The 15,276-nt window shown below is 39.2% G+C and overlaps 1 protein-coding gene across 11 annotated transcripts in view; it reads right to left on the bottom strand.

The window, feature by feature from the left end:
- MASTL (microtubule associated serine/threonine kinase like) overlaps window positions 1-15,276 on the bottom strand; it is a 32,841-nt gene that overhangs the window by 15,218 nt on the left and 2,347 nt on the right. For all 11 annotated transcript variants that reach the window (XM_063780550.1, XM_054660881.2, XM_063780546.1 and 8 more), the window contains exons 2-8: window positions 12,753-12,890; window positions 11,681-11,820; window positions 10,270-10,358; window positions 6,281-6,387; window positions 5,915-6,065; window positions 4,185-4,357; window positions 488-1,627 (exon numbers count right to left, since the gene is read on the bottom strand). In XM_063780550.1, the coding sequence (XP_063636620.1) occupies window positions 488-1,627; window positions 4,185-4,357; window positions 5,915-6,065; window positions 6,281-6,387; window positions 10,270-10,358; window positions 11,681-11,820; window positions 12,753-12,890 (1,938 nt within the window). The remainder of the gene's footprint in view (window positions 1-487; window positions 1,628-4,184; window positions 4,358-5,914; window positions 6,066-6,280; window positions 6,388-10,269; window positions 10,359-11,680; window positions 11,821-12,752; window positions 12,891-15,276) is intronic.

The raw sequence follows: 15,276 nt of genomic DNA, 5'->3' as shown, positions 1-15,276 counted from the left end.
GTGGTGGGCCCCTATAATCCCAGCTACTTGGGAGGCTGAGGCAGGAGAATCGCTTGAACCTGGGGGTGAAGTGTGCAATGAGCCAAGATCACACTACTGCACTCCAGCCTGGGCAAAAGAACGAGACTGTCTCAATAATAATAATAATAATAATAATAATTTTGTAACTCATAGTACTGTGGGGATCAAGTGAAAATTAATTTTGTAACTCATAGTACTGTGGGGATCAAGTGAAAGTATGTGATTGTATTTTCTTAGGAAAGTACATAAAACAACACAAATGGAAGGAGGCATTACAGCTACAAATAATAAACATGATTTCTACCAGCTTTACTTTTCTGGGTGAAAACTTCCAACAGCCCACAGATTCTCAACAAGAAGAACAGAACTATATGATTAATACCGCATAGTCTAGCTTAGAGGCAAATGTCTGTCTTCATAGTTTTTCTAAAATCCAAAAAACAGTATTAGAAAGTTATAAATATACCTGATGTGGCATACAGGATCTTCTTTTTTGAGTAGGGGTTATAGCCATGGGATATGAACCACTGTAGGCACACGAAATATCCATTGCATCTAAAGAAGTCATGTTCATTCTGGATGGTTCTGAGTTATTGGATGCATTAATATGACTGTTAAAACTTCGAAAAGCAACAGCATTTCTTTTAGAGGCTAACGTTTTCAGCACCTCCAAAGGAGGACCTAACATTTTTTGGTTACTCTCTTGTACAGCAGGGTTCTCGACACCTTTTGGTGAGGTCTTTTCTTGGCAATCTGGTGTTACAATAAGTGGATCTTCAATATTTGATTCTTCAAAAGAGGATTCTTTGATGCTTCTATCTGAATTTAAGGGCTGACTTTCTAATGGACTTTCCATTATAGAAATTCCAGGAAAAGATGAATCAGAGTTCATAGAAATATTTTTAGAAGCTCTATCATCATCAGAACATAGAAAACTAGAACTTAAGTCGTCCCTCTTACTATTCTTTTCACAGTCTTCATCGAGTTCACACATAAGGTTTTTTGCTATCATTGGTATAGGTAATTTTTCTGGTGTTTGTTGTTTATCAGTAAAAGAATTGACAATGTTCTCCTTATTAGCACAGTCATTTTGTTGACTTTTGTGCACTGATAGCTTAAGGTCCTGCACTTCAACTGTTAAGCCTGTATTTTGATTTGTATAACAATTTGTCATTTCGTTATGCTTATACTCTACACAAGTTTTTTTATTCTGTATAATTTTTTTACAAGGACTGGAGTCAACCAACTCAAAATTTCTTTTTAAACTTCTTTTCCCAAGGTGCTCTTCAGATATCCCACCAGAATCCACAGCCCACTGATTTGACTGATGGAAACCTAACTGACTTGTCTCAGTGTCCATATTTACATTATTTACATCCAGTTCTACTGCTTCCCAAGAAACTTCCCCAGAGAAGCATTTTTTAGCAAGGTTTACACAAGAGCGTCCAGTGGTGGGAAGGGCACTGCTGTTATGAATGGGAGAAAGAGCTAACTCCAGATCCTTTTTATTGAAACCTTTCGTCTCAATGGCATTTGCAGATTTTGCGCATAACTTTTCAACTGCATTCCAACTCATCATTGTTGGGCCCAATGCTTCATCACTTTCCTAAGAGGGAAAAAAATATTTGTTTTAGTTATATAAAGCTGAGATTCTTTGACCTTTTAACTATGGTCCGTTAAGGTAGGATAAATGACCCCATAAACCATTATGCTACCTGTTGCCACTTTCAAATGGAAAAAATAAACAACAGAGAATTAAAAAGCAATGTAAGCAATTATAAGCTTATATACATTATTCTGAATGAAACGGTCTAAAATTTAAATAAATTATTCTATAATACTTATTTTGATCGTATATCACAGGTTACTTAAACAGGACAAATTAACAGGCAACATATTCAGGCACATTTGGGGGTAAGGCTGCATTACGTACATATCTATTTTGCAATAGGTATATGGATGATTCTGTTTTTTTTTTTTTTTTGAAATGGGGTCTTGCTGTCGTCCAGGCTGAAGTGCAGTGGTGCGATCTCAGCTCACCGCAGCCTCTGCCTCCTGGGTTCAAGCAATTCTCCCACCTCAGCCTCCCAAGTAGCTGGGATTACAGGGGCACACCACCACACCTGGCTAATTTTTGCATAATTTTTTTGAAGTGGAGATGGGGTTTCACTATGTTGGCCAGGCTAGTCTCAAACTCCTGACCTCAGGTGATCCACCTGCCTAGGCCTCCCAAAGTGCTGGGATTACAGGTGTAAGCTACCACACCTGGCCTGGATGATTCTGTTTTGAACTGCAAAATGCACAGGGCTTGAAATTTAGTCAATGAAAAATTATAGACCTAAAATATTGTCAGTGTAAATACATATCACTTCATATAAGTATTAAAAAACCAAGCTGATAAGGATGAAGTGACATTAATGGTAATTAATAATTACAAACCCCAAAGGGCAGAAATTAAAGTCCATTGTCAACAAGATGAACTGATATTGCATTAATAATGATTTTTTTTTCTGAATTCCAACTATCTGTGGGTATTTGTGGGTACTCAGCTTTGTATATAATATTGCAAATTGGTGCTTGGTGATAAAGATTTTTACAAGATTAGTCAAGTAGAGTGAGTCTTCAGTAAACTCTAATAGTGCTTATTTTTGATGTGTAAATGAATAGTAAACTTTATTAACTATCATTAACTTAGTAATAATAATGAGCATTTAGTCTCAAGCAAAAAGGATATTTTTTTTTGAAGATGGAGTTTTGCTCGTTGCCCAGTCTGGAGGCATGATGTCCGCTCACTGCAACCTCTGCCTCCCGGGTTCAAGCAATTCTCCTGCCTCAGCCTCCTGAGTAGCTGGGATTACAGGCGCCCGCCACCACGCCCAGTTAATTTTTGTATTTTTAGTAGAGACGGGGTTTTGCCATGTTGGCCAGGCTGGTCTCAAACTCCTGACCTCAGGTGATTTACCCACTTTAGCCTCTCAAAGTGCTGGGATTACAGGCGTGAGCCACCGCGCCTGGCCTAAAAAAGGATATTCTTGAATTATATCTCACTGATCTGTAAGCACAGAAAATGATGCATGTGGGGATCAGTGTAAGGTTTTTCAGAGGGTGCCTTATCATTCCTCTGATCATAACTTGAGAAGCACCACTATAATCCCATTGGTGCATCCCTCAGGGATGCAGAAGTGGGAGGATAGTAAAGCTGTGTATAATTTGAAATAGTAAACAATATGTTTTCTTCAATAGGAAAGGAGTGCAGTAATAGTACTGGGAATGGAAATCTGTTTATCTTGCAGCATATAGTACCTTTACTTTACAAAGAGAGAAGGAAAAAAGATTAAGAAACTCTGCCTTAGTTAAACGTTAATTTGATCTTGCTTATAAAATACAAATATCCAATAATAATAAAATTCTATTGCTGAGAATAAGCAGCAAATAGAATCAAAATTATTTTAGCAAATAAAAGGTTTATTCTTTGGATATTAGTGTTATCCTAATTTATCATTATTTTATCAGCCTTCTATGAAGGAAACCTTATTATGATTTTAAATTTTAGTTCCTACCACCTTTAATATCTCTTAGCTCTAATAACTGTTTAAAAAGGCAAAAACAATATGTAAGTTAAGTAAAGTGACTTTAAGTAAATCCATTCATTTGGCAAGCAATATCCTCAGAATAGACACTTTAAGGGCACACCCACATTACCTTTCTGGTCTAAAAGCTATTTCTGATCCAGAAGAGTTACCATTCCATTAAACAAGAAACTGACAGGAAACAGTATAGAAGGAGGTAATATGAGTTTTTAAATGACATAGGTTAAAAACAAAATAAAACAAAACCAACAAGCCAATGTCTGTATCATGGGAAGGACTTCTAAAAACAAGTGAGGTCCACCTAGATACACAGAAGCCAAGCATTTATTATCAATTTACTGCAAGAATCTCATTATATAATCAAGTAAGAACAATGTCACAATTGAATGAGAAATGAAATATTTCAAAAGAATTTGACAGAATGTGCAGGAAAATGAATTTCTGATTAATACTATGACTGCCATTCATGTAACAATTTCATTTCTTTATGGAATTTATATGAAAAGGTATAATATTTCTAACATTCATTTGACATACATAATTGATTTTCATTAAGATAAATGTCCCTCAAACCTGGCAATCTTTTTCCCATTTGGGACTGCTGTGGCATTCTGATTCCACACTGGATATGAAGGTGTGGGATTGACTACTGGCACTGGATGTGGCCAGCCTTTTCCTAGACTGGAGTAAATTAGAAGTTAGACACTTCACAGGCATTCCTGGGTTGGAGGCAACTGTTTCAAGACCTATAGAGAAGAGACAATATTGAATTCTATGTTACAGCTTTCTTAGTTCCTTACTGAACCTGAATCTTTACATATAATTAAGCAAAGTATCAAGAATTACATATTAATATGTATTAAGAATTACATATCAGAACTATTTCTTTGTAAACACTATCTAGTCCACAAGAACAGCTGGCATGCTTCCCATTATGTTTAGATACATATACTATTAATATATCTAAACATATCCCACTATGTTTAGATACAAGTACTGCTATGAAAGTTAGAACCGAACAAAATCCCCTTAACATTCATTCAGTAAAGAATAAGAACAAGGGAATGGTCGATTGATTGACTAATTCATGGCAGGATCTCCCTCTGTCATCCAGGCTAGAGTGCAGTGGTATGATTACTCTCACTGCAGCCTTGACCTCCTGGGCTCAAGCGATACTCTCATCTCAGCCTCCTGAGTCGTGAGGACCACCAAATCTGGCTAATGCTTTTAATTTTTTCTAGAGATGGGGGTCTCACTATATTGCCCAGGCTGGTCTCAAACTCCTGGGTTCAAGTGATCCTCTCACCTCAGCCTCCCAAAGTGCTGTACTTACAGGTATGAACCACCAAATTAATGTATAACTAGGAGCAAATCAATTTGGAATATCTATCATCCAATTTGAACCCATTCCTGACAAAGGAACATTATTGATGTGATATATCCAGACGTGCTATAAAGTTAGAATATGACTACATTTACTCAATTCAACTTGTATTTAACACTTGTATTTAATTCAACTTGTATTTATTAACACTGAGGTTTATGCGCTTACAAATGTCAATTATACACACTTACAAGGGATTTTTAAAAAATACTACTGGATAAAGCAAATAAATAATGGTAAATTGCTTGTTTGTTTTGAGACAGTCTCACTGTCACCCAGGCTGGAGCACAGTGGTATGATCTCAGCTCACTGCAGCCTCCGCCTCCTGTGTTCAAGCGATTCTCCTGCCTCAACCTCCTGAGTAGCTGGGATTACAGGTGCCCACCACCACGACCAGCTAATTTTTGTATTTTTAGTAAAGACAGGGTTTTACCATGTTGGCCAGGCTGGTCTCGAACTCCTGACCTTAAGGGATCCGCCCGCCTCGGCTGCCCAAACTGCTGGGTGTCATGTTGGTACTCAAAATGTTTTGAATTTTGGGGCATTTTTTGTTTTTTTGAGGAAGCGTCTCACTCTGTCACCAAGGCTGGAGTGCAATGGCGCTATTAAGGCTCACTGCAGCCTCAACCTCCTGGGCTCAAGCGATCCTCCTGCCTCAGCCTCCAATGTAGCTGGGACCACAAGTGTGCACCAACATGCCCAGCTAATTTTTGTAGAGATGAAGTCTCACTTTGTTGCCCAGGCTGGTCTTGAACTCCTGGGTTGCAGTGAGCCGCCGAGATCGCGCCATTGCACTCCAGCCTGGATGACAGAGTAAGACTCCGTCTCAAAAAGAAAGAAATCCTGCCTCAGCCTCCCAATGTGGTAGTATTACAGGTGTAAGCCTCTGCGCCTGGCCTACCTTTTCTTTTATACTCACATGATTTTAGTAATTTGCTAGAATAAGGCGTAGTGTCCTTTTGATCTACAGACATAGGGCATACGAGTCCTTGAGAAAGCTGTGATGTTTCAGACAGACAGGCTGAAAGGATGTTTGCAGGGTCTTGATTTTTTTCTGCAATTGGTGTGTTCTATTAAAAAGAGAAAAATAAAAACAGGTTTACCTTCCCCAAAACACCACCTAAGTACATAGACTGTTGTACCACCTAAGTAGACAAACTGTTAAAGTAAATCCAAATGCTTGATATTTAAATCTATTTTGATCTTTTTTTTTAAAGGTGATTTTAAATTTTAAGTGGTGATCATGAAGGGGTATGTCATGTTAATTTTCTTCTCAAGTACTTACAAATCCCAACGAGCTGATGAGCGATAACACTTGTCCTGGGGTTCTTGAATAATCTTGTCTAGGTTTTGCCATTGATGGTGTTGTAAGGATATCCATCATATTAATATCTATGTATGCAAAGAAAAGTATATAAATGTATTTAAAACCTTTACCTCCCATTGACTAAAAATGAATGTTATGTATATGACAACAAAATAATTTTTTGTAAACCAAATGTTAAAAAAGGAGACAGTGGCTGGGCACGGTGGCTCACACCTATAATGCCAGCACCTTGGGAGGCTGAGGCAGATGGATCACTTGAGGTCAGGAGTTCGAGACCAGCCTGGCCAACATGGTGAAACACTGTCTCTACTAAAAATACAAAAAGTAGCTGGTCTTGGTGGTGGGCGCCTGTAATCTCAGGTACTCGGGAGGCTGAGGCAGGAGAATCACTTGAACACGGGAGGCGGAGGTTGCAGTGAGCCGAGATCGCGCTACTGCACTCTGACCAGGGCGACAGAGCAAAACTCTATCTCAAAAACTAAATAAATAAATAAGGAGATGGTATGGAATCAATATTAATTTTAGGCCCCCCACGTTAGCTAATATGTTTAAGCCTAGGTCAAGATAGAAACTGACCCAGATTATTAGCATGTTTCAGTGCATAATATTTTAAAATAATTCAACACTGACACATAATACTATACTATTCCACTTAGATATAAAAAATGGTAAGAGAAGTCTAATGTTCTTATCCAGGCATGGTGGCTCACATCGGTAATCCTAGCACTTTGGGAAGCCAAATGGAGAGGATCCCATGAGCCCAGGAGTTTGAAACCAGCTTAGGCAACATAGTGAGACCTATCTCTACAATTTAAAAACTAGCTGGGCATTGTGGCAAGCACCTGTAGTCCCAGCTACTAGGGAGGCTGAGGTGGGAGAATTGCTTTTCCCAGGAGTTCAAGGCTACAGTGAGCTATGATCACATCACTGCACTCCAGCCTGGGTAATACAGTGAGACCCTGTCTCTTAAACAAACAAAAATAATCCCAGAACTCTAATGTTCTTATAGGACTTTTTAAAATTAGCTGGGTGTGGTGGCTCATGCCTCTAGTCCCAGCTACTCGGAAGGCTGAGGGACAAGAATCGCTTGAGCCTGGGAGGCAGAGGTTGTAGTGAGCCTAGATCATGCCACTGTACTCTGTACTCCAGCCTGGGTGACAGAGCAAGACTCCCTCTCAAAATAAATAAATAAATGAATGAATAGGCTGGGCGCGGTGGTTCACGCCTGTAATCCCAACACTTTGGGAGTCCAGGGTGGGTGGATCACGAGGTCAGGAGATCAAGACCATCCTGGCTAACATGGTGAAACCTCATCTCTACTAAAAATACAAAAAATTAGCCGGGCGTGGTGGTGGGTGCCTGTAGTCCCAGCTACTCAGGAGACTGAGGCAGGAGAATGGCGTGAACCCAGGAGGTGGAGCTTGCAGTGAGCTTAGATTGTGCCCCTGCACTCCAGCACTCCAGCCCGGGCAACAAAGCGAGACTCTGTCTCAAAGAAAAAAAAAATAACAAATAAGTAAATAAATGAAAGTATACTGAAAGTTTTAACAACAAATGTCATTTATGCCTCACATTGATGAAGTGATAATAATAATACACGTATATGATATTTTACAAAAAAAGTTTTATTAAAATTAGACCCTTATGATAAACAAAGTGACTTAAATTTATCAACAATTTTATCTTAATGCAAAATTTTTGTCATTTGTGATATTTTCCAATAGCTTATCTGAAATCCTTAGAATCAGATTTCGAAATAAGATTTCAAAGTCAGATTTCTTTGAAATCACAATTCAAAAATGTTTAGATTTTAGAAAAGTAATGTGGTAAATATACTGCATATTATGAAATATCCCTAGTGGCAAATCATATGAATAATCACATGAACTGGAATCAACAGACTATAAATACCCCTGGCCAGGCACGGTGGCTCATGCCTGTAATCCTAGCACTTTGGGAGGCCGAGGCGGGTGAACCACCTGAGGTCAGGAGCTTGAGACCAGCCTGGCCAACATGGTGAAACTGTGTCTCTACCAAAAATACAAAAATTAGCTGGGCGTGGTGGCGGGCACCTATAATCCCAGCTACTCAGAAGGCTGAGGCAGGAGAATTGCTTGAACCCGGGAGGTGGATGTTGTAGTGAGCCGAGATCACGCCATTGCACTCCAGCCTGGGCAACAGAGCAAAAACCCCATCCCAAAACAAACAAACAAACAAAAGACTATAAATACCCCTACATCAGCATAGATCAGATTTTACCAAACTTAGTAAAAAGTTTTAGGTATTCATAACTGTTGAACTTTGTACTTCCACATGAAGAATTGTAGATCTGCATATATTTTCAAATATTAATAGTTATAATTCCAGAGTTTTTAAGTCCAATTTCTGGTTATTTTCATTATTAATACTTTCCCATCCGTCTACACTTTCTAATAGAGAATACAATATGTTTCTTTTTTTTTCGAGATGGAGTATCGCTCTGTCCCCCAGGCTAGAGTGCAGTGTCATGATCTTGGCTCACTGCAACCTCTGCCTCCCAGGTTTAAGCAATTCTCCTGCCTCAGCCTACTAAGTAGCTGGGACTACAGGCGCGTGCCACCACACCCAGCTAATTTTTGTATTTTTAGTAGAGATGGGGTTTCATCAGGTTGGCCAGGCTAGTCTAGAACTCCTGACCTCAACCTCAAGTGATCTACCCGCCCCGGCCTCCCAGAGTGCTGAGATTACAGGCATGAGCCACGGCACCCAGCCAAGAATACAATATGTTTCTAAGTTGATAATCAATCATTTATCCATGTTCCTATGATGAACTTAAGTAATTTCTAGTTTCTCCCTATTAGAAACAATGCTGCTACAAGTGATTTCATTTATGTGTATTTTGTTCATTTGAACAATTTCCTTAGAATAAATTCCAAAGCATAAGCCACTAGATCAAAGAGAATTAAAAACTTTTATATTTAAAAACATATTGGCAGATTTCCTCCAGAAAGCACTATGCTAATTTACAATGCCCCCAGAAAAATATTAGTGTGCTTTTTTGGTAGTATTACTAACTGGACCATCAGTATTCCTTTCTTTTGCCCGTTTAATAGTGTAAGATGGTTCATTTACTCTTTCTTATATTAGCATTTATTTAACTACTACTAGTGAAAAGAACACAGTCCCATATATACATATATGTGTTAACTGTGTATTCATTTTCTTTGTCCTTTTGTTGATCAAGGTCTTAGTGGTGGCCGTGTATATTTGAATATGTTTTCAGTTATTAACCCTTCATCATGTTATAGTTATTCTGGTCATTTTACTGATGCTTAATTGGTAAGAATCAATTTCACTCGGGATAAAAGTCAGAAAAACAGAAATTGTGAGTTCCTTTGTGAAGATCAAAGGACCTTCAAGGACCTCTGAATAGCCAAGAATAATCACTCCTATTTTTCATCTTCAGTGGAAAAAAGAACCCGTTATACCTTTCTAGCCTATTCTGGGATAAATAACAAATTTTATTTAGTGTAAACTAACAAAGAAAACAGTGGAAGTTAATGAAATGTAGTCTCTATAATTTGTTAGACTTTTCATTTTTTAAATTTTTTATATTTATTTTTAGTTGGACTTTTTTTTTTTGAGACAGAGTTTCACTTTGTTTCCCAGTCTGGAGTGCAATGGCAGGATCTCAGCTCACTGCAACCTCCATCTCCTGGGTTCAAGTGATTCTCCCTGCCTCAGCCTCCTTAGTAGCTGGGATTACAGGCGCGTACCACCACGCCCAGCTAATTTTTGTATTTTTAGTAGAGATGGGGTTTTGCCACGTTAGCTAGGCTGGTCTCTAACTCCTGACCTCAGGTGATCTGCCCGCCTTGGCCTCCCAAAGTGCTGGGATTACAGGTGTGAGCCACCACGCCTGGCCTGTTGGATGTTTTAAAAAAGTACTTACTTGATATTTTTCTTACCTCTATTCAAAGTAACTTTTGAAAGGCCAAAATCCGTCAGTTTAATATGACCCTCATTAGAAATAAGCATATTGTCCGGTTTCAAGTCCCTGCACACACAAAAGGCAAATATTAGATAACCAAAAAAGGGCTAGTTTTAATGTTAGAATTTCCAGAAAAAAAGAGTTACAAAGGAGGCAAACCCTATTTATTTCCTCCAAAATAAAGATACTCATTGATGGCTTTGAAAAGTACAGAAAACATCTCTCAAAAGCAAAACATCTTTCGTACTGTTTATCAGAATCTACAAAAAAGATAAATTAATACTAGATTATCTTTGGTATCATTGGTTAGATATTCCATTAAAATAAAGAAACCTTATTAGATAAAATCAACCTCAAGCCAGTTCAAATTTACATTTACTTTCTTTTTTTTCTTTTCTTTTTTTTTTTGAGATGGAGTTTCACTCTTGTCACCCAGGCTGGAGTGCAATGGCACAATCTCGGCTCACTGCAACCTCCACCTTCCGGGTTCAAGCAGTTCTCCTGTCTCAGCCTCCCGAGTAGCTGGGATTACAGGCACCCACCACCACACTCGGCTAATTTTTGTATTTTTAGCAGAGACAGGGTTTCGCCATGTTGTCCAGGCTGGTCTCAAACTCCCGACCTCAGGTGATCCGCCCGCCTCAGCCTCCCAAAGTGCTGGAATTATAGGTATGAGCCACCACACCTGGCCTACATTTACCTTCTTAAAGGAAGGTAAGATTGAGATTTAATAAGTCACTTAATCTGACTTTCTTTGCATAGAGAAAAACATTGTAAATCAATTGGACTACAAAATATACCACTTTTGTATAATGCAGAGGAGCGGAAAGGATTCAATACTCTTCACATAAAATGCCATACTTAGTGGGCCGTGGTAGCTCATGCCTGTAATCGTAGCATTTTGGGAGGCTGAGGTGGGAGGATCCCTTGAGCCCAGGAGTTAAAGAGCAGCCTGGGAACCTTGTCTCTACAAAAAAAAAAAAAAAAGCCAAGAGTAATGGCACACACCTCTAGTCCCAGACACTTGGGAGGCTAAGGCAGGGGGATTGCTTGAGACCCAGAGGTCGAGGCTGCAGTGAGCCAAGGTCAAGTCACTGCACTGCACAACCTGGATGACAAAGTGAGACCCTGTCTCAACAAAGAAAAAAATAAATAAATATGTAAATACAAAAATAAATAAATACATGCTATACTCATGTTCAAAGCAATATGTTTTAAAAAACACAGGGAGATGAAAGAAGAGTTAATTTCTAAATGAATACAAGTTACTAGTAAACTTTAGATAACCTGGAAATAAGTGCAAGTGGTTACTGTGAATATCTGAGACTCAAATATGTAATTTGATTACTTGAATTTTTAAGTAATAATTTGGAGAAGTCAGTCTTTACCTGTGGATGATTCCATGTCTGTGAAGGTAGTCTAGAGCCAGTGCTACTTCAGAAATATATTTCACAGCCATCTCTTCATCAAAATAACCATATATATGTAGGAGAGACTTGACATCTCCCCCAATAAGATATTCCATTACCTTTCAAAAAAGAATTTAATATTGTGAAATAAAAACAATATGATTACTTTAAAAATCTAGTATTTGGGCATTACAGTTACAGTATTTGGCATGGCTCTGTAACGAAACGACCTTTTCTTGCTATTACTCGTAATACATTAATACTAGGTTTATTCATGTTGCCATAACAGTTTTTAATTAAAAATTAAACTGTTTAGGCTGGGCACAGTGACTCACGCCTATAATCTCAGCACTTTGGGAGGCCAAGATGGGCAGATCACTTGAGGCCAGGAGTTCGAGACTAGACTGGCCAACATAGCAAAACCCCGTCCCTACTAAAAATACAAAAAATTAGCTGGGCCTGGTGGCAGCTAATTTATACAAAAAATTAGCTGGGCCTGTAATCTCAGCTACTTGGGAGGTTGAGGCACGAGAATTGCTTGAACCCAGGAGGTGCAGAGTGGCCAAGATTGCACCACTGCGGTCTAGCCTGGGCAACAGAGGGAGACTCTATCTCAGGCTGGGGTGCAATTATGTGCAATGGTATCTCTATTAGCTAGCTGCATACCACCATGCCCAGCTAATTTTTACTTTAATTTTTTTGTAGAGATGGAGTCTCCTTATGTTCCCCAAGTTGGTCTTGAACTCTTGGCCTCAAGTGATCTTTCTGTCTCAGCCTCTCGAAGTGCTTGAATTACAGGTGTGAGCCATGGCCCCTTGGCCTGTCTCTCTATGTACATATACATACACATACACACGCACCGTATGCATATATCTTATTGGTTCTTTTTCTTTGGAGAACTCTAACTAATATAACAGGTAAATTTGCCAAGGTAGTGAGTGCAGCCAGAATTCAAATGCAAGTACTCTGAACCAAAACATGGTTCTCTTAAATCACTAGGTTCAATGACTGCTTAATGGATAAAGAAACAACATAAAAATTATTTACTCACCAAGTAGACATTGTTTGCAGACTGCAGTGAATAATACAAATGGACAATGAATGGGCTTTTGCTTAGTGCCAGTGCATCTCTCTCAGCTTGGACCTGATGAGTCATATTTTTGTTGATCATGTCTGCTTTTTTAACAACCTGTAATAGATAAAATAAAAGTGATATCATGTTATTTTATTTTGAGACAGAGTCTCATTCTCTTGCCCAGGCTGAGTGCAGTGGCATGATCAAAGCTGATTGCAGCCTTGATTTCCTAGGCTCAAGTTATCCTCCCACCTCAGCCTCCCAAGTAGCTGGGACTACTGGCACACATGACTACATCTGGCTACTTTTTAATTTTGTTGTAGAGACAAGGTCTCACTACGTTGCCCAGGCTGGCCCAAAATGAGCCTCAAGCAATACCCCTGTCAAAGTGCTGGGATTACACGTGGAAGCCACAGCTCCCTGCCTTGTTTTTAAATTACAGAGTGATCTCAGGTTTCAAAGTTGCCATCATGAAAACGCTAACAGACAGAACACATATAGATGTCATGTGGACCTTACACTGCTATCAGGAAAGCACGTACAAAAAATAGTTAAGACGGTTTAAAAAAATCTTCAAGATAGAATTGCTTATCTTGGTATTAAATGGCAGAAGTATCATAATCTCTTTCAAGAAGAAAAAAAATTAAATATTCCCAGACTGCCCTGCATATTAATAGAAAAAAAATTCTGTTCCACTGTTCTGATAACAAAGTCAAAAGATAGTTACATTCCTCATAAGCCCACAGATAACTAGCACCTGGGCGTGGAGTAACTACTTAATTTTTTTTTTTAACTTCTGATTTTTTGATAGATGGGGATAGAATCAGAAAGAGGAAGAATGTCGGAAGATAGCCTAGAAAAAAAAAATCTTAAGTTGGAATGATTAGAACTACTGAAATTTAACAGTCCCAAATGCTGTCTTACAGAAAACTAATTACTCTTTTCAAGTTTCAAGGTAATCTGTACAGAAACAGAACTATTAAAGTTGGAGCACTAAGAAAAACTAAAAATACATAAATAAATAAATAAAAATAAAGTTGGAGCACTAAACTGAATAGTCAGTAACACTGGGATCAATTCTCAGGACTGCTATAAGAAAAAAAGGCATATTTCTTTCAAAGATTTATTCGAGTACTTAATAAAATCATTAGTACATGATAAATTCCTGCCTTAACTCCTTTCTTTAAGAAAACTGAGGGAAACTGACAAAGCAAGCTGGTAACATGATTTTTCCTATCATTCCACTGGCTATGAGGGCATGTGTGTTTTGTTCCCCATTGTTGTCCAGTTCCTAGACACAAAGAGGGTGGGTGCTAAGCAAATACTGACTGAACACATGGATTGGTGTTTTCATTTCAACTGATCATGACTAAGTACTGTAGAAGGAAAAGTAAAAATCTCAGGAACATATAAAGTAACCAATTCAATGAGATCTTCCAATTCTGAAAGATCAGGGAAGGTGTGAAGGGGAGCTAAGATGAATCTTAATACATGAATAAGACAGGTGGAGAAGAGCACAAAAGGGTAGAAGAAAAGCACTTAAAAAGGAACCAGCATAAGGCCAGGCACGGTGGCTCACCCCTGTAATCCCAGCACTTTGGGAGGCTGAGGCGGGCAGATCACCTGAGGTCAGGAGTTTGAGACCAGCCTGCCCAAAATGGTGAAACCCCGTCTCTACTAAAAATACAAAAAATTAGCCCGGTGTGGTGGCGGGAATCCCAACTACTCGGGAGGCTGAGGCAGGAGACTCGCTTGAACCCGGGAAGTGGAGGTTGCAGTGAGCTGAGATCACGTCACTGTGAAACTCTATCTCAAAAAAAAAAAAAAAAAAATTCATAGCAGGGCCGGGCGCGGTGGCTTACACCTGTAATCCCAGCACTCTGGGAGGCCGATGTGGGCGGATCACCTGAGGTCAGGAGCTCCAGACCAGCCTGGCCAACATAACCAAAACAACCTGGCGAAACTCAATCTCGGCTAAAAAAAAAAAAATACACAAATCAGCCAGGCATGGTGGCGCGCGCCTGTAATCCCAGCTACTCGGGAGGCTGAGACAGGAGAATCGCTTGAACCCAGGAGGCACAGGTTGCAGGGAGCCGAGACTGCACCACAGCACTCCAGCCTGGGCGACAGAGAAAGACTGTCTTAAAAAAAAATTATTAAAGACTTCTCAGAAAATAGTAATCTTTCTTCTGGTTAAGAATAAAACTTAAAAAGTTATCAGTGCCTACAGATTAATCACTCTTCTGTGGTAGAAAAATTTCGGCGATTCTGCACGTCAAAGCAAACAAACAAGGTAAACAAAACCACTAATTACTAAAAACCTTTTGGATTTAGAAACCTAACTCGCCGGGCGCGGTGGCTCACGCCAGTAATCCCAGCACTTTGGGAGGCCGAGGCGGGCGGAATACGAGGTCAGGGAATCGAGACCATCCTGGCTAACACGGTGAAACCCCGTCTCTACTAAAGAAACCCCGTCTCTACTAAAAATACAAAAAATCAG

This window comes from Pan troglodytes, chromosome 8 (genome assembly GCF_028858775.2).
Source record: "Pan troglodytes isolate AG18354 chromosome 8, NHGRI_mPanTro3-v2.0_pri, whole genome shotgun sequence".
Lineage (NCBI taxonomy): Eukaryota > Metazoa > Chordata > Mammalia > Primates > Hominidae > Pan > Pan troglodytes.
Note: the sequence above shows the minus strand (reverse complement) of the source record. Positions and strands in the feature narration are given on the sequence as shown.